This window comes from Malaya genurostris, chromosome 2 (assembly GCF_030247185.1).
Source record: "Malaya genurostris strain Urasoe2022 chromosome 2, Malgen_1.1, whole genome shotgun sequence".
Taxonomy (NCBI): Eukaryota; Metazoa; Arthropoda; class Insecta; order Diptera; family Culicidae; genus Malaya; species Malaya genurostris.
In genome coordinates this window covers 70,098,131-70,122,912 of record NC_080571.1, presented here as the reverse complement: position 1 = coordinate 70,122,912, position 24,782 = coordinate 70,098,131, and the positions used below count along the sequence as shown (strand labels likewise).

Sequence of the window (24,782 nt, the reverse complement as noted above, 5' to 3'; positions counted from 1 at the left end):
TGAGTAGCTGTATGCCCCAGTTGTTTGCAATTGGTACAATTCATTATCCGGGGTACAAATAGACGAACAGGCAAACGAACCCGGTCCAAGAGGATGTAGTTGGGCAATGCCGAGCCGGCGAAGGTCACACGATAAGAGTCTGATTGGGGATAAGACTTTGTTCCATCCCCGGCGATCGATACTGAATGCAATCGCTTGCAATCCAGTATCTTGACATTCTTCAGTGAGGGGTCTTTAAAACAACCCGCCCCGTACTTAAGAATATCCTCGCAAGTCAAACTCGAATCGGTGACCACACCGTCGATTTCGACTTCACGAGCTGGCACGTAGACGCGGTACTCCAGCGTAAAAGGATCCTTTTGAACAAGCTCATTAGCCTGTTTTGAGCTGGTAAACAGGACCCTGAGCTTGTCTGGCCGTATTCTATCTATACTTTTTATGGTATTATATCGCGAATTCAGGTCCCGCGATATTTTTAAAATATTCAGTTTTTTTCCTTTGATTTGGTCCGGAAACAGACCGCGTAAGACCCGGCCGGTAGTGCGAGCCCATCAGGATAGCTCTTTATGCGGGACTTTTTACTGACAAGGGAAGTCTCCATTTGAACATCGGGAGCGGGGGGGGGCAGGATTTAAAATAGGCATAGCGGAACTACTTCCGCGCAAAAACAAATGATTCGGGGGGAAATATAATGGTCAAATAAAGAAATAAAAATAAACGACGTAAAGGTACTTAACTAAGATCCAACGGGGGACACCAAGCTGGACTTCGTCGATCGGCGTATCGCCGCTTTGATGGTGTGCAAAAAACCTCCGAGAGGAAAAGGCACACTTATTTATAATCCTCACACAATGGCCGCTTGTTTATAATCCTCACACTTGGCCTTGATCGGCGAAACAATAATCGGCTAACGGTACCGTTTCGATCGACCGCTCGCAATAAGGCACTGTTCTATTATATAATGCGAAAAAAAAACCTCTCAGAGGAAAAAGCACTATTGTCTATCACACAATATCGTCCGACCACTTTATCACACACACACAACTGGTTTTCAATGCTTTCGCAGTAAATCCAAATCACGTCCGTTCGCTCGGAAGGTTGAAACGGCAATGATACGAGAACTTGAAGATTTGCTTAAGGAGCAAATGCATCTTGACTTTAAACGTGTGCATTTACTTCAATGCAACAAGACAAATACTGTTGTTTACATCTAGTTTTATAAAGAGTTGGATTCAATTCAATTCGCCAAAGGCAATAACAATGTGCACTATTTGGAGCACGAGAACATTAAGGTGAAATGTAGCGTCATAAAATGCGCGCAAAATTTTATCCGCTTCAGTTGAACGAACCGTCGCATAAAGCATACCAAGAAAAACGGACACATAGAAACAAGAACTTTTTTCAATGATTTAGCGCAGTGGGGTTACCTCTCATTATATTGGCTTGTAAAAAAGACTGGACGTAATGAATAATAAGAAGCCAGTTGTCAGGTCTTGTCTTAGGTTTCTGCTACTTGCGAGTTTGTGCAACCGGTATGATGAAATATTCACATACACAGCCGAAGAAATTTCAAACCAAGCCAAAGAGGTCGACTCATGTGTGTGCAATAATAAGTTCACTACTTTTTCTCGGAGATCACTAGCTGGGGTTTTGAAAACTTGGATTGAAATGAACAAACTTCATAGTACCATAAACTACCATTAACTTTTTTTCAGAAGCGACTTTCGGAATTATAGCATGATGAGTCTAGAAAGGTCTATTTCAACGATAACGAACCGAAGATCAAATGTCCTCTGGCCTCCGGTGCCAGAAATCATCAATAGTTTAATAATTTCTTAGATTACATTATTGGAATACATTCCAATTATAACTAATAGTTCATATTACCATGCAGTTAAAATTATTTAGTGAATCTTTTCTCAAACATATTTGGGGCACGAAATTAAATACCAAGTTATTTCATAGCTTGAAAGCAAAATCAAGCGTTGATTCATTGTATTCATAATAATTGAAAAACCAATGAATTCCAATAAGTTTTCCATGCTGACTGGCTCGAAGCTGACCCTCAATGTTTATCACTTTGTTTGTATCACAGGTTAATGAACGATAATACTTGGCTTATATTCATTTCATTCAGTAGCTTGTCAATGATGAAGTTTTAGTTTTGCTATAAAAATTGCTTCAATCTAAAATAATACCTGTTATACGATATTACACAGCCAAGCTTTATTGCTTCAGCAACATCAATGCATTGAACTCAACAGAATTTGACATTATTAGCATAATAAATGACAGTTACTTAGAAAATAAACGATTTCTTACAATACCGATTTTATTGTATTCAACTCGTTTTTATTTCAACACAAAACCCAATGCTGCATAAATTCGCGTCATAATTTTATATGTTATTTTTGCTCACGATATAATACCACCGTGCTCACCGTGCATTTCTCACACCATCTCAATACGAAACAGCAGCGCGCAAGCAATAAAAAAGTGCGGAAAAGTTTATGTAAACTTTTTCAAATTTCGTTTGTTTTAGCTAATATTTTATAATATTGAGTTGCATTTCCAGATTCTTTGTGAAATTCTGCTACAAACACTACTTTTCAGTTCTAAAATCATCCCCGTGGAACGGAACAGTAACCGTTTATACATTTCAAAAACCAATTACGGCTCGGCAAAGCAAAATTTCAAAATTCTAAGAATACTTAGTTATGATAAATTTGATTTCGAAAACTTAAGTGTTTTTGGTTTTTCGAAAATCGGTCTAGTTTTTGAATAATTGATCAAAAACGCGATTTTCGCATTCCGCTACATTTCACCTTAAGTACAACATTCCTGTATATATGGAAGATAGTGCTATAGAAGTGCGTATGCATGATATTCCCTCAAGCGTTACCGATTCTTATATTCGCAAAATTATGTCCCAATACGGAGAGATTCTCTCTATCGAAAAAGAAAAGTAGAAGAACTTTTTCCCTGGTATTCTAAATGGCGTACGTTTATTACGCATGCGCTTGAAGAGGCCTATACATTCTTATGTGACTTTCGGTCAAGATACTAGAATTCCGTGCAAATCACTTGTTACCTATGACAATCAGATGGCCACATGCCAATATTGCAAAAAAGCTGTTCACTACGGTAAGCCATGTAATAAACTGGACAAGGAGACAACCACACCAAAGGGCAACGATGCTTTCTTCACACCAACCTCAAGCAACCCCAGTACATCTGCGACAGCCACCAACAACAATGAAGCATCCCCTTCAACGGAACCATCAGTATCCCCTATAGTCAATGAATAGGTGATGCGTTGGTACGTTGTATTCACGACACTTCTTGCCTTATCGCGAATATGTGATCCGTAGTGGCGCGGGTTCCAATAAATCCCGCTTGGTACGGCCCTACGAATTCCTTAGCTATTGGTGATAGACGACGGCAAAGGATTTGGGAGAGTCTATTGTAGATATTTTTTCTTGTTTTGATATTGCAACAACATAATTTTATATTTTGTTCCTATTTTCACATGCAGACTTTGCTATGATTTTTGATATTTTAACTCTTATTTCAGACTAAATAATGCTAATATCTGCCATTGAGATGTTTAGTTTTAATAATAAAATTTGCTATTGGTTTGCAAATCACTTCTACTCGGGTGGACTTTTACCCGATCAGATGGTAATAACAGAATTATAACAACTGGAGTAATTTATTTCAGAAATAATTTGTAAAAAAATTTGAAATATTTTTGGCTGGTAAGCTGTTAAAATAACAAAAAAAAACATAATAAAAAAGACTCCAGCGGGAACAAAATCGTAAAGATTTGAAACGTTTGTATCATAGCTATTATTGAATTTAATATAATTACAGAAATCCGAAGGCAGAAATTTATTACAATAGTAGTCAATTAGATAGCAAATTTAACACACAAAAACTATTTCACAGCCAACTTTTAGCATAGTTCTAATCCAAAATTGTTGAAGGATTTTTTTTATTAAATGAATAATTTATTTAGTGATCTGGTTACTTCTTTTAGTTCTTTGATATTCTGATCATTTATTCTGATATTTCGATATGAAACAACGGAAGAATTCATTTTTTCAATTAATAAATTTTATCATGAGTCTTGCAAATGAAAATAAAACATCATAACTGATTTTGTTATTATATTTTTATCATAAGTTTTAACTTTCAACTGTTTTCATTCGTTAAATATCTCAAAATAACACAAATTGTTATACATATCAACTGTTGATATACTTGTGTTATGATTTTTTATGTGCATCTGATCGGGTATAGTGTGATGGGTTAGTCGATGCCTTTCACGCAGTCCACCTGGGTTCGATCTCCAGCCCCGCACGTAGAGTCAGAAAGCTTTTCTGGCCCGAAGAGGCGAATTAAGGTTAAAACGCCTCTGTAATCGAAACAAAAAAACATTTAAAGCCTTTTCTTCTCATATATTTTGTTTCGATGGATTTACAATCAGTTCGACCCCAGTTTGAATTATCCGTCTTTACGGACTCAAGCCGTTTGATTTTAACTGTCTTATTGAGCAATTTCAGGCAACGTGGCTATTCATACCACTTGATACAGAACGCCAACGTATAATTTTCCCCAAAACTGGTAGTTGAAAAGTTTTTTGGATTTTGCGCTTGATGTCTGGCAATATTTTTTTCTGTAAAATAACTATTTTTTAATATTGTTTAGAGCTTTACTAAATATAGCAAAAATGTGGGATTAAAATTGACTGCAGTGTATGTTTTGATTTCTTTGATTTAATTTCTATGAAAATATATATAAAATGACTTATCAGCTCATGAATAAAAACTATAAACCTTTAATATACGTTAAACTAAATACTTGTCAACTCATTAGTTCCTGATTCATGCCTCCCACACTGGTCCTTACTTATGGAATACAACCGTCTGCTGGCACACATGTTCACTAATGTGTGCAAACGAACTGTTTCTCTACATTATAGCTAGCTAAATCGAGACAGGCGTACGGGCGTGTGTAAATAAAATTAGGATTACGTCAATACTCAAGCCCTGAACTTAAGTTGTAGATGGAAATGCGTGGTATTTAGTTCTAAAGGTATGTGATGTACACACTTAAAACAATTTCTTGAGCTCGGCATAATAAAATGCCGAAACTGATCAGCAACACGTAAATTTGCTGATTGCTCAGTAATCAATACGCATGTTTCTGAACTTCGTTAAATGCATTCACTGATATTTCGGTAAAATGCTTCACTTTGCCGAAATTTGGCATAATTGCTTGCTGAATTTATCAGTAAACAACAGATATGCCGACATCAGCAGAGACGTTTGCCGAGATTTCGGAATATGCGCTAGCTGTTGCCGAGATTCAGCACGACAGCTGTCATTTATTGCCACGTTACATTTTCGCTTCGCATTGTGCAATTATTTTCTGATGAAATTCTCGAGTGAAAAAATGGATAATCTTCGAAGAAGCGTGGAACCACTTACAAGTAAAAATATTGAATAAATATAGTGACATGTTTCGCTCTATAAAAAGCGACATTATCAGAGCACTCGCGATTATAAGGGAAAAGCACCCAACACGGGGCTCAAAGCGTCCTCGAGACAAAACTTTGGAGGATATGCGAAAAAATAACCCAATGCATGGAATAATTCAATAGATCAAAGTAAGTTTATTTTTTGAACAATACCGTATATGCATCATTAAATATTGAACATTTTTGTAAGCCAGAAATCAATATATATTTTTATTTTCATATTTCCAGCTCGACTCAAGGTGGTCGCATCTGGAAACGCCGCTTTTTTATGCTACATGTTTTCAGGTAGAGGCTTTGAGCATAACTGGCAACAAATTTGTAAGCCTCCTTCAGGTGTTAATAAAATGAATTTTTGATCCTGAATGACGTGTTTATAATGTTGAGAAATTACAAATAAAATTAATTGACTAGATTTTTGATTACAGATGATTCGGTAATTTATTTTTTCATTTTTTCGTTTTATTGGATTGCCGAATATTCAGTGAACGTTTCACTGAGCAAACAGTAAATCTTATGCTGACGATTTCGGCAATATTTGACGTTTGTCAAATTTGAGGGTGCCGAGACGCTCAGTAATTTTATATTTGCCGAGATGATTGCTGATTACTCGGCTGTGCGAATCTCGGCATTTTTTTGCCGAGACTCAGCTAAAAAATTTAAGTGTGTATGATCTCAGAACTAAAAGCCATGCGTCTTCATCTGATGATAATCTTATGGAGACACATGGTTTTTCAATTGATTTTTAAAAGTCTGATATTATCATACTCGTCCACATTTCTTTTTAAAATCTGAAAATAAAACAGAGTAATGAGCTCATAAATGGTTTGTTATTGATGTAAAATCTAGAGTGGTGCCAAACTTGTAAATGCGAATAAAAAAATCGAAAATTTTGACAATTCTCTTTTTACATGAAATACATTTTGAAAAATTCTGAAAAAAAATCTGAAAGGTTTCTCATAATGCCTAACATATTTCTGATTTTTTTTTCAATTTTCTGGCTAATGGGTTTTTAAAAAAATAATATAAATTGTAAATCAGCAAAGCCACCTTAACTCCACAAATATGACAGTTAAAGGGTTAAAAAAATCTTTCCCAATGTAAACCCTTTTAAACAGTTTGTCTTGCGGTTTTTTTTTGCAATATCTGTCACAATTGACCGTGGGTCTGCTAGTAGGTGCGACCGTATGAATTTAAATGCACCTTTTACTAGCCAAACAAATGTGTGCTTTTGATGCATTTAAATTCATACGGTCGCACCCGCTAGCCGAATGCACATTACAGTCGAAAACGGTAAAATTAATGCTAATCCAACATTAATTAATCCATCGATGATCATGATAAATATTATAGAAGTACGAAGTATAGGAAAAAAAACTCATCATCATAATGAAACACCACGATTTTATCTTTGGTTTTTGAGTTACTGACTGATCCAATCTATCTGGTTTAAAACTCAAGCACAGTGAATAAATTGCTATTTTAGTACACCTCACAATATCAACATAGAGTACGGTCGTTTATTAAAGCATGTTTTAAAGCAGCATATTTGAAATTGCATTACCGAGAATTCATTTCAGGTGAGCAGATGCAAGTTGCTATAACTGAGTTATGTTTATCCAGTAACAAACCAAAACATCATGATAAATATTATTGAATATATTTCCATGGAATCGTGTATCGAACTTGTTCCGATTAACTAGCGCTACATTTTCTCATCCGTATTTGGAAAACAAGCTTTTGTCATTAAATCAATCATTATCCAAACTGTCTCGTTAAAGGTACACACCGTTCGGATCCACTGCGTAACAAGTTTGGTTCATGCAGCGTAGGTACTTCAACCCAGATGTTTGATCTCTGAGCTTCCAAACGAAAGCAGCTTGATCTGAATAAATGCATATTGATAAGCGACACCGAAGGCGACTTTTTTTTGTGCTAAAACAGTCAGCATGACTGGTGAAACTAACGTACCTACGCCGGGTCCAATTTGCCTCCACATGATATGAATATTGATGACGGTCTCGTTGACGATTTAATGACGCTTGGATTGGCCTGTCATAAATGGGAATTTCCCGAGAGAGAGGTGCGAAAAAAAGCAACCACTTCAAGCTCTTATAAGCTCGATTTTCGTCCGTCTCTTACTACCGGTTTCCTTGTTCACATAGTCGTTTTCACAATGTTGCTCACCAGTTTCCTCAAATTGGGCAACGCAACAGTGTGAAATAGCGTGCCGATTCCGGATTGAGCTAAGTAAGGATTTTTGTGGCGAAGAAGGCGAAACACTTATTGGCTGCCTCTCAGAAAAGGAGAAGCTTCGGCAAGCAGTTTTAAGTAATTTTTTCCTATTACATACAAGAGACGAATGTTGTCCGAAAATTGAAAACTTAATTCCGTACAGTAATAACAGCAATAGCTCACACTGATTTTCGTCTTCTCGCCCATCGGACTCCGAGTTGTGCATCGTTCGGATGGACGATGGTAATTACGATTGTTGCATGCATATTCCATTACTAGCTCGTTTTCATGCAAATGTGCTTAAGCGATGTGATATCCTCGATAACTTGTGTGCAGTAGCGAATGACGGCAAAAGTGATAAATAAAATATGCTACTACTGGATCGTATATATAATGAAACAGGACGTTGAAAGCGTCAGAGTGATGTGTGTGACATATTGCTGGTCATCGTAATGCGATTGAATTATGTGTTTTGCAGTGCAGTCCATACTAAACGGCAAATTTATGATGGCTCTGGTGAAACTAGGTTGCTAAAGTGATACACTTTCACAGCATTAGGCTCATCATTTTGATTAGTCGAAAGAGCTTTCTGAGCGGTAGGTCGAATGATTCTCTGAGGGTTTGAGCAAATTTATTCAATATCAAAAGACGAATACCGTACGAGTCTAACAGGATGTAACTGTTTTATTCGATCTCTCAAAGAGGAATGTTATTAATGACATTGCGTTCAACAATACACTTAGCATGTTTCGCAAAATTGGAATCCAAAACGACGATGAATCCAACAAAATGTGCAAATTGAAAAAAAGAGGTTTATATAAATCGGTAATAGGTATCGAATCGAAACTGTTACATTCTTACAGTACAATTTAAGCTTAGCTTACGGGTAGCGCAAGTAGCACATGTAACTTGTTCATAAAAAAATGAAATAAAACAGATGCTGCATAATGGTCGCATGACAAACACGACAAAACAAGTTGTATTATGATGGTAACAATAATGTTACGAGTTGACATCTCATCACACTAAGTTACAATAAGTTCCAATGTAACTTCTCGGTAATCTAACTCCTACGACGTGCTCGCATTGACAAAATTGTCACTCACATTTCTCAGAGATGGCTTAACCGATTTCTACAAACTAAGATGCAAATGATAGGTCTTGAAAAACACTAAAAAGTCCCCGAAAAATTTATCCAGATCCGACCTATGTGAATATATAAATTTACTTTGGTACTACTAGTCCCCGGTTTCCGCTTCCGAACGTACGGGTAATAGTGAAGAAAAGCTTCAAAAACTTAACTCACTTCGATTTCTCAGCAAATAACAAATTATGGTTCAAATTAAAGCTCTTATTGTATTAAGATATACTGTGCAATTTCATCCAGATCCGATTTTCGGTTCCGAAATTATAGGACGATGAGTGTCAAAACATTAAAATTGTCATTCAAAATGACGATGCAAAACTGGTACGAGTCGGTACGTGCGATACGGAATAAGAAAACATCACCGGCTTTGATCCGTTCGCAGCGTGCTTTGTTCAATTTTGTGCAGCGTTCAGAGTTGCACATTTAAATCTATATTAACTTGACATAACTGTTTACAAATTGAAAAGGTGATGGTAGTTTATACACGAGAAAGTTTTTGATTTTATTTGAGTATGAAAAAATATTCTTGACTGAATCTTCTAGTGATGTTTTTGAAAATATGAATAATAAGAGAAAGACATAATCAAACCACTAGATGGATTGAAAAGAGTTTTTACATTGAGTTCAAGTGAACTTTGTTGCACCATGTGCTAAATAAATAAATTCCGTTCTGGAATATTTCTGCATCAATGCCGTTTCTTGTTTCCATATAAAACTTCATGTCATCTGCATAAATTTACATGTAAGAGGAAAATGTGAGGGCTTAAGTGGGAACCTTGTGGAATACCAGAAGTGACATGGATTGGTTCAGAAGATTTATTTTGAAATTTCTGGGAATGATGCATATTTTATGTAAGATGTAAAGACAATTCTTCTGCCAATTTCTTCAAAAGCAACACCGTCAGGCCCTGGCCTTTTTGATGTATACAGGTTCTTAAGTGCATTCAAAACATATACAGTAAACAGGTTCTTAAGTGCATTCAAAACATCTTCGGTCTAAAGTTATAGTTTATATAAATTTCAATTGGAGATTCCGGTATAAATGAGAAGTAACCACGGTCACGATCACTCTCGGTATGCGAAATATATACTTCACGGAAAAAATAGAGAAAAAATTTACAAATTTCATCATTAATTTTTCCAACCTGATTATCATAATGCATTTGTGATGAAAAGTTGTTACTATTTAATTTTGTTTTAAAGTAATTGAAAAAAATTTTGGACAGCTCTTGATCTCATTTTTAATTTTCTGATTGTAATTTTCATGGGCGCTGATAATTATTTCGTAAAATGTATTATTACTGAAGATACTAAGATTATTTTGTAGACTTTTATTACTTTGTTCTCTTTTGTGTATTTTATGTGCTTTCTGTTTTCTGTTTTATAAGTTTTTCAATTGTGGGTTAAACCACAATGGCAATTCAATTGCTGTGTGAAATGCTTCATTTTTCCAAAGAGGTGTTTCTCTCACGCAAAAGTCTTCAGTGCAGTGTATGAATAGAAGATCTAAGTATGAGCCTTGTCTATTTTTGACAGAATTTACTTGATGTAGACCAAACAAGGAAATTATGTCAATAAAGCATTGTAGGGCATCATTCTTACCGACGATTGGAAGTAAGACAAATTCGTTTTCGATGTCTATGACATTTCGTTTCTGAAGTCGATTTTCATTCGTGAAGTAAGCATGGACAAAACTCTGAAACTCGAAGTGCACATGTGATTTTTTGTGTCAGCGAGAATTGATAACGAATTTTCACCAACAGAAATATTGCTAAAGAGATAATCTAAAAGGAGAAGAATATTTTTGCCACATCGTAGCGACGAAAGACTGTTTTTTTTTTCGATTTTAGAGGTTTTAACATTGTTGTCATTCACCTCTTCGTGCCAGAAAAGATTTCTGACCCTATGTGCGGGGTTGGGAATCGAACCCAGGTGGGCAGCGTGAAAGGCATCGACTTACCCATAACGCTATACCCGTTCCCAGAAAGGCTGTTTTAATTCCAGCTGTTTGATTACACTGCACTACATTTTTTTTCATAAATTCGTTTATTTCATAGACTATATACATAAGTTTTTAATCGCCGTGGCATCCACAATACATAGTGCTTTAAACCTAATATATTTCGAATATCATATTAGTATGTTAATATTCATTAGTTAATCTAAACACTTATATTAGTTAATCTAAACTTTATATTTATTTTACCAAGCGAGTTGCTATTTTAAATTACATTAAATAAAACATATTTATTTTATACATGATCTTATAACTATTTCAGGTTTGTTTGTATCAGTTCTTCACTTTTATTTAATGTAAGATAGCTGGCTATTGGTTGAACTCATGGAAGAGAAAACAGTCTGAAATAAAATTTAAATTGGTACTTCAATGGACTTATTAAATTATAAAGAAGTTTCATGTAAGAAAAGTCACGACAAGCAAGAATGTCTCGAACTGGGACATTGGATAGTCTACGTTGGGTACGCAAGAAATTTATTAGTTGAGATCTGACATCACGATACTCCACGCATGTCCAAACGACATGATCAACATCACGATAACCTTCACCACAAGCACAATGATTATTCTTGGAAAGTCCAATTCGAAGGAGATGTTCATCTAACATGTAGTGATTGGACATAAGTCTGGATATCACACGAATGAAATCCCTACTCACATCCAGTCCCCTGGAATAATTGAGTACATCCACCATCCCAGATCATCTTTATCCCAAGATTGGCGAGACGCGCTATAGAAATCGTTGAAAGCAATCTTTCTCTCATAAATCTCACCCTCAATAGCACCACGTTTGGCTAAAATATCGGCTCTTTCATTGCCTGGAATGGAGCAATGAGCCGGGACCCAAACTATTGTGATTTGATAATTTTTGTTCAATATGTCGTTCAGGCACTGTTTTATTTTGCCCAAGAAAAACGGTTCATTTTTACCAGCAGCGTTTAAACGAATGGCTTCAATTGCACTCAGACTATCTGTGAAGAGAAAATAATGGTTTAATGTGTTAATGTGACGATTACACTCAAACTATAATGAACTGTTGCTAACTCTGTTATATATATATATATATATATATATATATATATATATATATATATATATATATATATATATATATATATATATATATATATATGTATATATATATATATATATATATATATATATATATATATATATATATATATATATATATATATATATATATATATATATATATATATATATATATATATATATATATATATATATACAGATGCAGGTTCTTGAAGCCTAAATGAAACCGAAACTTTATTGTTTAATATACCAAACCCAGTAGCCTCTTCAATTAGTGATCCATCCGTGTAAAATATTTTCTCAGAGGCAATATGCCTGAACTTATTTGTAAATATTTTTGAGATTTCCATCGAGCGTAGGTGTTCCGGGATTCCACGCACTTCGTGCTGCATGGATGTGTCGAAAAAAAAGTTGAGTCATTTAGGAGGCTGTCACGGATAGGAATATATCTTGTAGGGTCGATTTCCTGTGATATATGGTTAAAATATACTGTCATGAATCTTGTTTGAGATTGAAGCTCAACTAACCTTTCGAAGTTGTTAATAACCAGTACCAGTACCAGTACCTCACATCTTATTAGCAGTTGCGATGAAAGCTCCCAAAAACGATCTTTAAATGGAAGAACTCTCGACAGAACTTCAAGACTCATTGTATGTGTCGAATGCATGCACCCTAAAGCAATTCGCAAACAACGATACTGCATTCGCTCCAGTTTGATAATATGAGAGTTTACAGCGGATGCACTACATATTTAGATTATACCCAATACAACGCTATTTAGTTTGAATTTAATTTGTAAAAGTAACAGGAGCGCAGCATTGTTAGCATGTCTCTAACACACAAAAGGTGCATCGTTTGAATAAATAATAAAAAATCTCAAGAATTCTCAAGGCACCGGTACCACAATCCAGGATTTCGCATATAACCAAGAAAAAAAACTCTTTTGCGAATGATTTGCTGGTTGTCTTTTATTTTTAAAGCTATAAAAGAAGCTGTAAAAATTTTGGTGTGAAAAAGGCGTGTAAATTTGAAGGTGTGAAAATATTTTTTTACGTAGAGATCACTCAAGATAATTTTTCTATTTGGTAGTTCATCCCTGAATTTTAAAAAGTTAAGGCGAAGACATTATACGTCATCAAATGTTTTTAATCCTGCTATCAAAATGATGTGCTGGTAGAATAAGAAAGAGCACAAAATCAATATTAACAAATCCAACCACGAAATGATGCTGAATAATTTGTGGGAACATTCAATCTTCGATAGCAGATACATAGTCGGAAGCAACTTCAACTTTTAGAAAACGATCTTTTTTCTACGTTTTCCATATTCAAAGAAAAAATTAAATTTGAAACAATTTTCTGGACGATTTCACGAATTCTGGCCTAAATGTAATCTATCTTCTTGTAAAACCTCATCTCTAAAGTCTATTCCATTGTTAAACCCGAAAAACCGAAAAGTACAGTTCCAGAAGATAGCTGGCATCATAGAAGTATTGAAAGGAAGTGTATTCTTGAATAAAAAAAAACTTTCCAAAGTGGGTGCCACGTTTTCTTACATATGATAAAACAAGACATGTACTTTGCAGGTTTACGGGAGTATTTGGCCATGCTTTAACGTTATAAATAAAACTTTTTGTGTCGATACGTTACAATGGTTGAAACACGGTTCCAGCAAGAAATGGTTGGACAGAAAGCCGACCAAACCATACGACGACTCAAACATCTGCAAGTAAGATTATGGTTTCTTTATTTGGGATGCGAATGAGTGCTTTTTTGTTTACCGTGACAGTATGAAACGCTCAATAGTGAAGACTAGCCAGCATTATTAGATCGATTGAAAGTCGAAATTGAAATAAAGCAAAAAACTATCGTCATCAAGATGATGCACCGTATCACAAGTCGATCGCTACGATGGCTAAATTTGATGAATTGATAACTTCATCCAAAATTCAATAGTGACTTTCAAACGAGCCAAGACTTGTAGAAATCGATTCAACCATCTCTGAACAAATTACCGGTAAAAAACAACGTCTTTTGTAGCTTACTTCACTTATACCATTATTATTCACAGCTATTCCATCTTCGAACTTGATCCACAAATCAACTGTAGCTTTCAAACGAGTCTAAGCGTGTAAAAATCGACTATATTGTGCGTGTAAGAATCGAGAAAATTGTGCGGTAAAAAAACAAAGCGTTCTGTCGGTTACGTCACTTATACCATTATATCTCCGGAATCAAAAGTGATAGCTATTTGATTTTCAAACTTGATCTAGAATACGCCAGTAGCTTTCAAATGAGGAAGGAACTTTATATTATCCTAGCACTATTATAGAATGCATTTTAGAATATACCATCCATATGCGCATGATCGAGAAATGTTGGCATTCTGACGAGTTACCAAGAGCAACCCTACTTCGATTTTTGAAAGCCTGGCGACGATTCCATGAAATCATCAGTATGATACTAGAAAATAATGATTCATTACGGTTATGAGAGGTCTATCAAAATAAGACATAATGCTATATCATACCATATTTCAGTGATCCGCGGGTTGTGAATTTGTGCAAAAACTACGATACTGTTGCTTCACACTTGATACATAATTTATGTGGCCTTGTGAGGTGTATTAAATCAAGTGCAAACAAACTCTTATCAGGAGCAGCTCACTGTACACACCGAGCATGTTGGGCTGGACCGCCCAACATGTGTTCAGCTCTCAAGCAAACGGTTAAGTCAAACAAATCTGGCGGATAAGAAAAGTACACAGTGGCATTGTAAACCAACCTCCCGTACAGACTTGAAACCAGACCTGATCGGAACCACCCAGAAGTGCTATGCAAATTTCGCGACCGGATTATGTTTCGCCCTAAGATTGATTTAAATGTCTACCAGATAGAAAATTATCATAATCGACAGCAACAAATTGGTTAAATATGTGCAATTAATTTCCATTTTACAAATATTTTCCGTTGCAAGCTGAATTCAATGGGCAGTGCACATCCGTACAGAATACAAGAGGTTTGACGTGCCCCCGTGAAGTCATGTCCGAAAGGGCCCTAGGGCGATGAATGGCGGAAGACCGACCATGGGTTTTCATAATTACCAACACATGTTGCAGCAGACATGGTGATCCTACGACGTGCCATATGTAGGTTGCTGGTAAGCTTTCCTATCATGAACATAGTGATGGCAACATAAACAATTAGACAATGATGCTCTTTAGGCGTATTAATTAGGTTACCGACTCACAATAATGTTTATGGCTTGTAGCGAGGTAATAATTAGCTGGTTGGTTACACAACTGCTCTGGTCCTCAGTGTTGTACAATCGAATTTAAGCACTGTAGTGTCCTTGCTACAAACGGAGAGAGTGATCAATGTCCGACACGTTGAAATATATTGCAGGCATTTTCATTCGAAGGTCATAAAACTCAATTAATCAGGGTGGCAACATTAATGGCATGCATTCTGGGAGGATTCATTTTGTTATTTTTCGGACAGCAGAATTTTCATATGACTAAAATTGATGATCTTTTCGTTCAAACCATTTCGTCGAAAGCCGTTTTGTCTATAACCATTTAATTGATAGACATTTTGCCGAAAGTTGCTTCACCGAATGAGTTAATTTTCCGAAAGCTGTTTCGCCGAATGGGTCATTTCGGCGGAAAGGTTATTTTTCCGGAAGGGCAAATTTGTTAAAAGGGTTTTTCATCTTTAAATATCGTACCGAAAGTAATTTTTTTAATAAGATGTATCGGCTGTATATGCAATGTAATATTGTACACGATTCTAGCGATCTCTTAAATATGCCTTGCTACCCAATGTTCCGACTACTGATTTTGTTGTTTATTATTGTTCCTCGACGAACCAAATGGTTCTATTAGAATAAAAATGGTTCTATTAAAATAAAAGTGTTTGTTAGTTAGTTTCTATTTTTAATTTAACCCAGGGGTCGGCAACCTGCGGCTTGCTAGCCACATGCGACTCTTCAGATGTGAAGCTGCTGCTCTTTAGTTCTGTACACCAATTTCGTTAATTTATTTAAATACTTAAAAATCTAACTGAATCAATCGAGTGGCGTCAAATAAATGAACGCGGAGGACAATTCAAAGGTTCAATTCTCGAAATTATGTTGTAGTTAAAATGTTCTTTCAATAAGTCGATTGTTTCGGCCGCAGTATGACAAGTGGCACCATCCTGTTGAAACCACATTCCATCTACATCATGATTCTGTATCGATTTCCATTCACGGTAACGCATCGTTCTTCCTCATTAAAAAAAAAGAACCGTTGCTTCCACCAACCCATAGATCGCCCAAAACAGTACAATTATCAGTACTGTACAGCTTCAAATACGGCGATTTTGCTTGTTGAATTATCAATTCCACAAAAAAGGCACCTCATTACTGAAGAGAATTTTGCGACCCATCAAGAGCAATGCAATCATTTCAATACCACTTTTGGAGAACGATTTATCATTTGCATCAAAATAGGCCCGGAGCGATAACATCTTCATTCGTGCGAAATTTCTTATCGGCGAGCATTTTTCTTAAGTCTGCGAACAGCCAGCAGTCACTAGGAGCCAAATCTGGCGGATACGGTGGATGTGGGATCAATGTGAAGTTCAATTCAAGTAGTTTTGTCATTGTTTTGATTGACGTTGTCTTGATGAAACAAAATTTTTTTCTTTGCCATATGCGGTCGTTTCTTTGTAATTTCAGCATTCAAATGCTTCAATGACGCTATATAATATTCACTGTTAATGGTCACCTTTCTAAAGATAGTCGATAAATATTACACCATGCACATCCCAAAATACCGAGACCATAACCTCTCCAGACCGATTGTTATGCTTTGGATGAGATTCAGATGTCGACAGTTTCTGTTCTGGAGTGAAGTGATGAATCCATGTTTCATCCATTGTCACATGTCGACGCAAAAATTCCGGATTATTACGTCGAAACATGGCCCTGTTCAGAATCATCAATACGATCTCGTTTTTGGTCAACAGTTAGAAAACGTGGCACCCACTTTGAACAGTGCACTATAATGGTACCACCTCATTTGGACATCCACTGCGTTCTACATCGTCGGTGTCTCTACGTTTGAAGTCAGCAAACCAACATTTTATTGTTGTTTCTGATGGAGCGGAGTCTCCTTAACACCTTTCAAGCAATTGCTTCGCGTGAATGGTATTTTTTTCCTAGCAAGAAGCAGTGTAAAATTAAAACAGGAAATTATTTTTGATCCATTGTTCTGAAAATAACGAAAATAGCGTCACTCTTAGCACAATAACTCACAAACTAATGAATAGAGTATCATGAAATTTTAACAGCTGTCTTTTAAAAGCTAGTATACACTGAAAAAAGATAACTGCAATAAAACTAGCACCATCTATGTGTTAGGCCCAGGACTTTTCAGTCCACGTATTTTGCAAGACACAACTGAGCATATTTGCATTAAAAATAAAACAATTCTAAGGCTCCCATAATAAATACAAAAATAAAGATGATGGTGGATGCACTAAATTGAAGACTTATTCAAGTGACATATTACAAATTTACTGTAGTTTAAGCGTTTTGATTGTTTGCGAATGATAAATTTGACAATTAGATTCTTTTAGAATAATTGATTCTATTCTATTTTTATCCCTTCCTATAAATTTTTACAGCGTAAAGTTTTTGAAAAATATTCTTTAAATGGAAGCCAATTATGATGATTTAAATGATCAATTCTAGATACAAACAATCTCAAAATATAATACCTGGACAAATGAAACGATTTTATATTATAATAATAAAATTCGATATTATAATTATAATAATAATTTCGAGAAAAAGAACGTACAAACTTATTAATTTTATAAACAGTGTATCGATTGAAGAGAAAATTTTATGTATTAACTAAACTCGGTGTAATTTGTATTTTGTTACTTTCATTGATTTTTGCTTTTGCATAACAGAAACCAATGGATACTCAGAAAAACTCCGCAATTTTGTTCATACTTGATCAAATTGACACTGCATGCACCCGGCCTCGTACAGTGAAGTAAAGATTGTGAGAATGTGCGAATTTAAAAAGGAAAAAATCACTCACTCCCAAATAATCAAAAGTTCTTCTAAAATACAGTATTTGATAGTCGATGATTCCGGCTCTTGATGAAGTGATCACAAGACATTAGAATGTAACTTTCATCGGTTCAGAATTGAAAAGTGACCTGGTTTAGTGAAATTAGGAGGTATTATCTTGGATACTTCTGGCCTGTCTCAATCGATATTAGATCTATAACGTTTCTCCTAAATGAAAATGCCTTTTCAATCAGATCGATCGATCGTATGTGTAGTAGAAAGTTCGGACGTCTTTTTGCGGTTCAATAAAAACTGTGTTCATTTGTTAAAAGGCGGTGTCAGTTATTTGAAGTTAAGTGTCCGAAAATCTTAGTGAGCAAAAACATGAATGACAACCAGTAAGCAAGTAACATAAACAATAACAGAAAACCGCATCTCTAATTATAGTATTCAAACCAACGATTAACGTCCTTTAAAAAATGAAAATGTTACATTTGAAGCAATCTACAGATATTTTAAAAACTTCAATCTCTTGCTAACATATGAGGTCATATAAATACTAGAACCAGATTTCACAGATCAAACACAACAAATTTGCTCATGACGACCTCTCTCCTCGTAGTAACCGTTCTTATTGTTTGTTAAGTTTTGCCATTTCTGTGCGACTCGTTGTAATTGAACACAAATAGTTTCAAAGAAGTTGAAAAAATCAGGTGCTCTAAAAACAATATACTAAAAAAGTAGTTTGCTTTTCCTTGGATTGGAAAATGGACCAGTCTCTAGTTTATTCCTATAAATATGGATAAATTTTCAAAATATTCTTTTCATCAAAACCAACACAAATATAATCAGATATTTGTTGAATTGAGCATTCTCAATTCAAGTTTTGGTTAAGAATAACTGTTCTTGCACGATCTTCGAATCAAGATAGAATAACTCAGTAGCGAACCCGAAAATGAAGCCCTTATATTTTGCTAGCTCATTTCCTAATTACTTGGTTACTAGTCAATCTTTTTATCCATACCATCCACATCCATCCCTAAATTAAATAATAACGCAGATTGGTACCGCAATAACTGAAAGAGTAAACCAGCAATTATTTCCACGATCAAGCTTTCAAATTTTTCTCGCACAACGTTTTCAAAGCACGGTGGGGAGAATTTTTCTGCAAACAGAGTAGAAGTTACTAGATGTTACAAATTGCTCATTGTAAAATTGAACGAACTCAGATCTTACACCGTCAGAGAAAATACTCAATAGAACTCGTTTGTCAGTTTCCATCAAAATCAAAAATATTGCTTCGGTTATCTCTCACGTATCAATAATCAATTTGAACTACATAAATCATAACTAGCAATCTAAAAAACGTGTTCTGTACGTTTCCTTTTCCAATTTCAATAGCAAACGGAAGCACGTTTTGCAAGATAGCCATTGTTTTGCAAATGATTGAAGCTTCGCATTCCAAAAGCATAGAACGACACAAAACGACGATTACCAACTGTTACAGTCACTTCGATGTGAATTGCCTTTTTATAATATTCATGTTTTATAGTACGAGTTGTTCGAATACAAGACGAAGCATAAAAGCATACCATAAAATAAACCTAGATTCCCCAGTGTAATAGTACTGTAGTTGAGCAACCCGTGACACCAAAAGCGCCGTCTGGTGGAGAACGGGTGCGTAAATGCTCCTAAAATGCATGCATAAAGTTGCCTGCGCATTAAACACAACCACAGTAGCATAAATCGAATAAACATAGATTTCCCACTGTACGGTACACTAGCAGCACCTTTTCTCAGTTAAAAGCATTCGTTAAATGCGCAGGCAACTTTGTACATGCATTTTAGGAGCATTTACGCACCCATTTTAAACCAGACGGCGCTTTTGGTGTCACGGGTTGCTCAACTACATTACTATTACACTGGGGAATCTAGGATTATTTTATTTATGACAGTAGCTAATGGAAAAAAAGTACACCCGTTTCTCACTTGAAGCGCTGTTAGTGTCTCCGTACAATGGGAAATCTATGTTTATTTGATTTATGATAAAAAGTATCATCAAACCAAATCATGGACACAGAAATGATGTTTCTTGTAATCAAAATGATGCCGTAGTTTCGTATTTTTATCCACAATAACTTACAAGGGCCCATAAGACCCTGGGCCCGGGGCACGTGCCCCTACTGCCCCTCTGTAAAAGCGGTCCTGCAACGACTTTAGTCGATTCTTACACAAATATATGCATTCGGATCCCTTCTAATTTGTGGTATTTCAGAAAACAGGATTCTGAATATATCCGATCATAGCTTTATAGGGGAGCGGGTCTTATCGCCGAAAGCCATTTCGCAGAAAGTCGTTTCGCCGAATGCCATTTCACCGAAAGTCATTTCGCCGAATAGGTCATTTCGCCGAATAGGTCATTTCGCCGAATGTCGTTTCGCCGAAAGGGTCATTTCGCCGAAAGGCTCATATCTCCTGCATGTTATGTCTCCTGTATAACTGATGTGGCGCAGCCACATAACCGTAGCCAAGATGGCTCGGCGGCACAAAGACATAACTGACATGTTCCTTAACACTTCCGAATATCAATTAGTTGATCTTTTGTATGAATTATGCAAGCATACCCCTTTTTCACATTTTTCGCAAAAACAAAGAAGGCTTCACTTGATCTCGATTACTGTGAATTTTACACAGCGAAAAGTGCACAAATCTAATCAAACTGTTCTAGATTTGCACTAAACTGAAGATATTTACTTTCGATTTGCGAGCAAGAAATCCTAATAGTTCTTTAGAAAACTTTTAGAGCCATTAGAACGGCTGATTTTTTGTGATGCTCTCCACCGTTGTCCTCTTTTCGTTGTTTTTTTACCAATGCAAACAACTGGCAGCTGTGACGTAATCGCTCTTGTCGGAAGCGAAACTAGCTTTGCAAACGACACATAATACATCTGCTCGCAGTGGCGATAGAATCCAAACTGATCCAATTTTTGTTAAGAGGTTTCTTTTACGTGATTTCGTTTGTAGCTTTTTCACTAATGGGCGGTCCTAACGGCTATAAAAATAGACACATACAGAATTATAATGTCGATTATTTCATTTTTGATTTGCATTTCATTGAAAGAAACTATCAGGATGCTGTACGGGATTCATTCCTGCCTTTCAGAAGGACCAAATTGTGGAACTCACTACGATATTAAGCACTGTTCGGAACATTTTTCTCGAACGATTTGTTGTACAGCAGCAGATATTTTGTTCTCTTCCTCAGAACGCGTTCTGATTGGCTGGTGTTGACATGTGTCAAATGAGACAGGGTTTTCAATAGTGTACTATTAAAATACTTCAACGCTGTTGCTATACACGTGTAAGTTAAAAACTTATCACTCTCTCAGAGGGTACATTTTAAAATGGCGCCCCATAGTAAAGTATGTCGTATTCACGACAAAAATCCAACGCATTCCTATCGAATTTTATCTGGATCCGACTTGGGGTTCTGGAGTGAAGGGGTAAAATGTGCGAAAAAATCTAAAATTAAACTCTTAACAAAGAGATCGAGATCTCCGAGATGGCTGGACCGATCAATTAATCAAGCTAGTCGCTAATAAAAGGTCTCCACGGCGACCAGAATGCTATTGGATGTTTTTGATATCGAATGTTTACTTTTTGAGTTATACGAAGTTTCATCTAAAATATTTCAGTTGGTTGACAATGTACCTATCATAATAGTTCTTGTAATCAAAACCATAGATTGTTAAAATACTTCCATTTTTTAACGGATATATCGTTATTATTGCTCAAGCAACATAACTTCTTACACTTATATACCATTCGAATTAGTTCGTCGATTTCAGCAAATATGTGTGACAAAAAAATCACTCAATTTTATCGAAGATGTCATAACCGATTTTCTCCTTATAAGATTCAAATGACATGTCTTAGAATTCCTTAAATACTTCTTGTTTTTAATCAGATTCTACTTCTGGTTCCGGAGATGCTGGGTGATTAGTGTAAAATTCTTAATTTCACATACATTTATCGGGTTTGCAGATTTTAATAGTCGATGACCAAATAAACTTATTTATGCATTACCAGTATTCGATTTTCGATTTCGGAATGTACCTCAAAATTTTATCTGGAATGCATTACGATTTCTCAAAGATGGCATCAACACATCAAATGAAATGTTTTACAATCTCTTATGTGAATTTAACTGAATTCGGCTACACAGATTTACGAATCCCGGTACCAAAAGCTTCGGAAATAGTTCAATCGTTTTCTCAAAAAAGACCACATCGAATTTCATAAACAAAAAATCCAATTAAAAGACTAATGGCCCCATAAAACATTAATGAATTTTATCCGATTCCGACTGCCAATTCAGGAATTACAGAGTGAAAATTCAAACCGTCCTAGGACTCGAAACTATTCCAATTTAGTCGTGTTAATTCATGGCCATACGAACCGTTTTGACTTATGCTGAAAGGATTCTTAGTGTAAGTAGGATCGTCGTAGTACTAGCCATTAAATGATTTTGTACGCTAAGAACCGTCTGCAAAGTTTGTTGAAACATAAAGGCAAAATTCTACAAAAGGGATGCAATGCATTGGCTCCGCGTTTTGGTTCCTGTTTTCCGGTTCAGGAAGTACCGTAAATTATGACCAAAAACCCTCACCAAAATGACCAAAAAACCAGTGAAACTCACTGCGACATCTCATGGAATTCTTAATCGATTTTCACACGATTAGATTCACAGAATTAATTTTATGGTTTCATACAATTTTTCTTTTCGATCCGACTTGCAGTACCAAAACTACAGGGTAATGAGTGATTAAAATTTCAATTTGTCATTTGAAACGACGATCGTCAAAAAAATTTAGGCTCGTTTTTTTTATGTCGGCTAGGTTCAATTAGGGTGACAGTACCCTCCATTTATCTCAACTCCAGTAGTCATATCATAGATCATAGACCATAGATAGATCACAAATGTAAAACTATTCTTTTTTTCTGTGTGCTTCGTAAAACCGTTGATTGAACGTTGAGGAATCAGCAAAGCCTGGAACAATAGCCCTATTTCGACCAACAATTTGTTGTTGTCTTTTTCTTATACACTCTATGGTTTTATAAATAAACTCAAGAAGATGTGGTTTGTTCAATTAAGTGGTTTGTTGCAGTTAAGTGTTTATCTCTTAAAAATAATAAAATAATAATTTTATGGTCTGCCTTTTAACGAAAGATACCCATGAAAGTCAGATCAAAGATAAAAGTACATAATTTCGACTTAACTGAGACAAGCCCGATATTTATGACTTTGGTTCGGATTTTTTTCTTTGGTTTCCACTGTATACCGTTTACGTTTTTATACAAGAATAATCAGCCACACATAAGCCTTCGGAGCAGGTTAAAAACAGTTTTTTTTTATTTTATAAATTTATTGTATGAGTAGTGAAGTGTATTGTAAAATCGTCCTACCTATCAGGTTAATGCCTAGAAACTATGTTCTGAATCACAGTTTATCCCTCGAAAGTTTTACGGACACCATTTCTGATTTTCTGCTATCTACAGTTGCCTTTCATTTGTCAAATTTATCTCAGTTTTGTTTTTTTTTTCTTATTTTTAGCATCATCCTGGCATGGAGGAACTAACTGTCGCAATCAATGCGCTGCGCGTATTGCGGAATTGTCCAGGTGAGTTGGAACGATTTTGTTTGTCTTTTACAAAATTGAATACTTAGTACAGTTGCACAGTACAATAACTTTATTATAACTAGTTCCAAGTAGTACAACAAAAATATATGAATTTTACTAAGTCTTTAATTAATACATGTATTCAGGAAAATATAAGTTTGAGATAATTTTGTAAGGGTTACTCACCTTACTTATCAGCTATAGTTCTAGGGCATCTTTTACTATATCAAGCATACGTTTTCTAACTAAATTAGTCTATGGCTCGTCGGTCAACCTAGCTCGCTGCGCTCCAGTTATTCGTTTTCCAACCTGGGAACCATTTTTACTGCATTGCTATCCGTTAACCTAAAAACAAACCCATACAGAACATACAATAAAATTTAAACCGCACCCCAAATACACGAGTTCGTCACCACCTCTAAATCGTCGCCGTCTATCAACATTCTTGGTGAAAAGCGTAGTATTATGACGTGAATATGTCATACTTTACTATGGAGCGCCTTTTCAAAATTTGGCCTGTAGAAGAAAAAACCCCTGTGGAATTCTAAAACCTGTCCCTCTCTGTCTGTTTTATGTCTTCGATATATTTATAACCAGTCCGTTCCGACTAGGTTCGACCTTCAATCTGATGTATGTTTCCATCATTATTTCAACATCATGTGTCTCAATATTAACCACGTGACGTTTTTACACATTTCAGAAATTTCTCAAAATAAACATTTTTTATGGCAACAACTTTTAAAAGTTCCTACGCACTATTGAATCCTATGAAATATGTTTCATTCAGAAGATTGTTCGTTATTTTCATCAGAACACGATATTTAAGTTGCAACAAAAGTGAGTAACAGCGTAAAAGTAACTAACTCACACGCGCGTGTTGACGTATAACCTAAACTCTGGCAGCAACCTAAGGAAAAGCCCACGCGAGTTGCAAGAGATCGATTGGAATAGGGGAGACCGGAGCTAGTTGGCCGAGTTTTCGTTTCGGAATTTCTGTAACCAGACTTTTTTTTTATTCAAAAGACATTTTTATTCAGGCCTATTT

At 35.6% G+C, this 24,782-nt stretch overlaps 1 protein-coding gene across 2 annotated transcripts in view; it reads left to right on the top strand.

Annotated features, from left to right (window-relative positions):
* The window catches only part of LOC131430134 (calcium/calmodulin-dependent protein kinase kinase 1), a 374,604-nt gene that overhangs the window by 331,984 nt on the left and 17,838 nt on the right, over nucleotides 1–24,782 (top strand). For both annotated transcript variants that reach the window (XM_058594856.1, XM_058594855.1), the window contains exon 4: nucleotides 23,671–23,737. In XM_058594856.1, coding sequence (XP_058450839.1) covers nucleotides 23,671–23,737 — 67 coding nt within the window. The remainder of the gene's footprint in view (nucleotides 1–23,670; nucleotides 23,738–24,782) is intronic.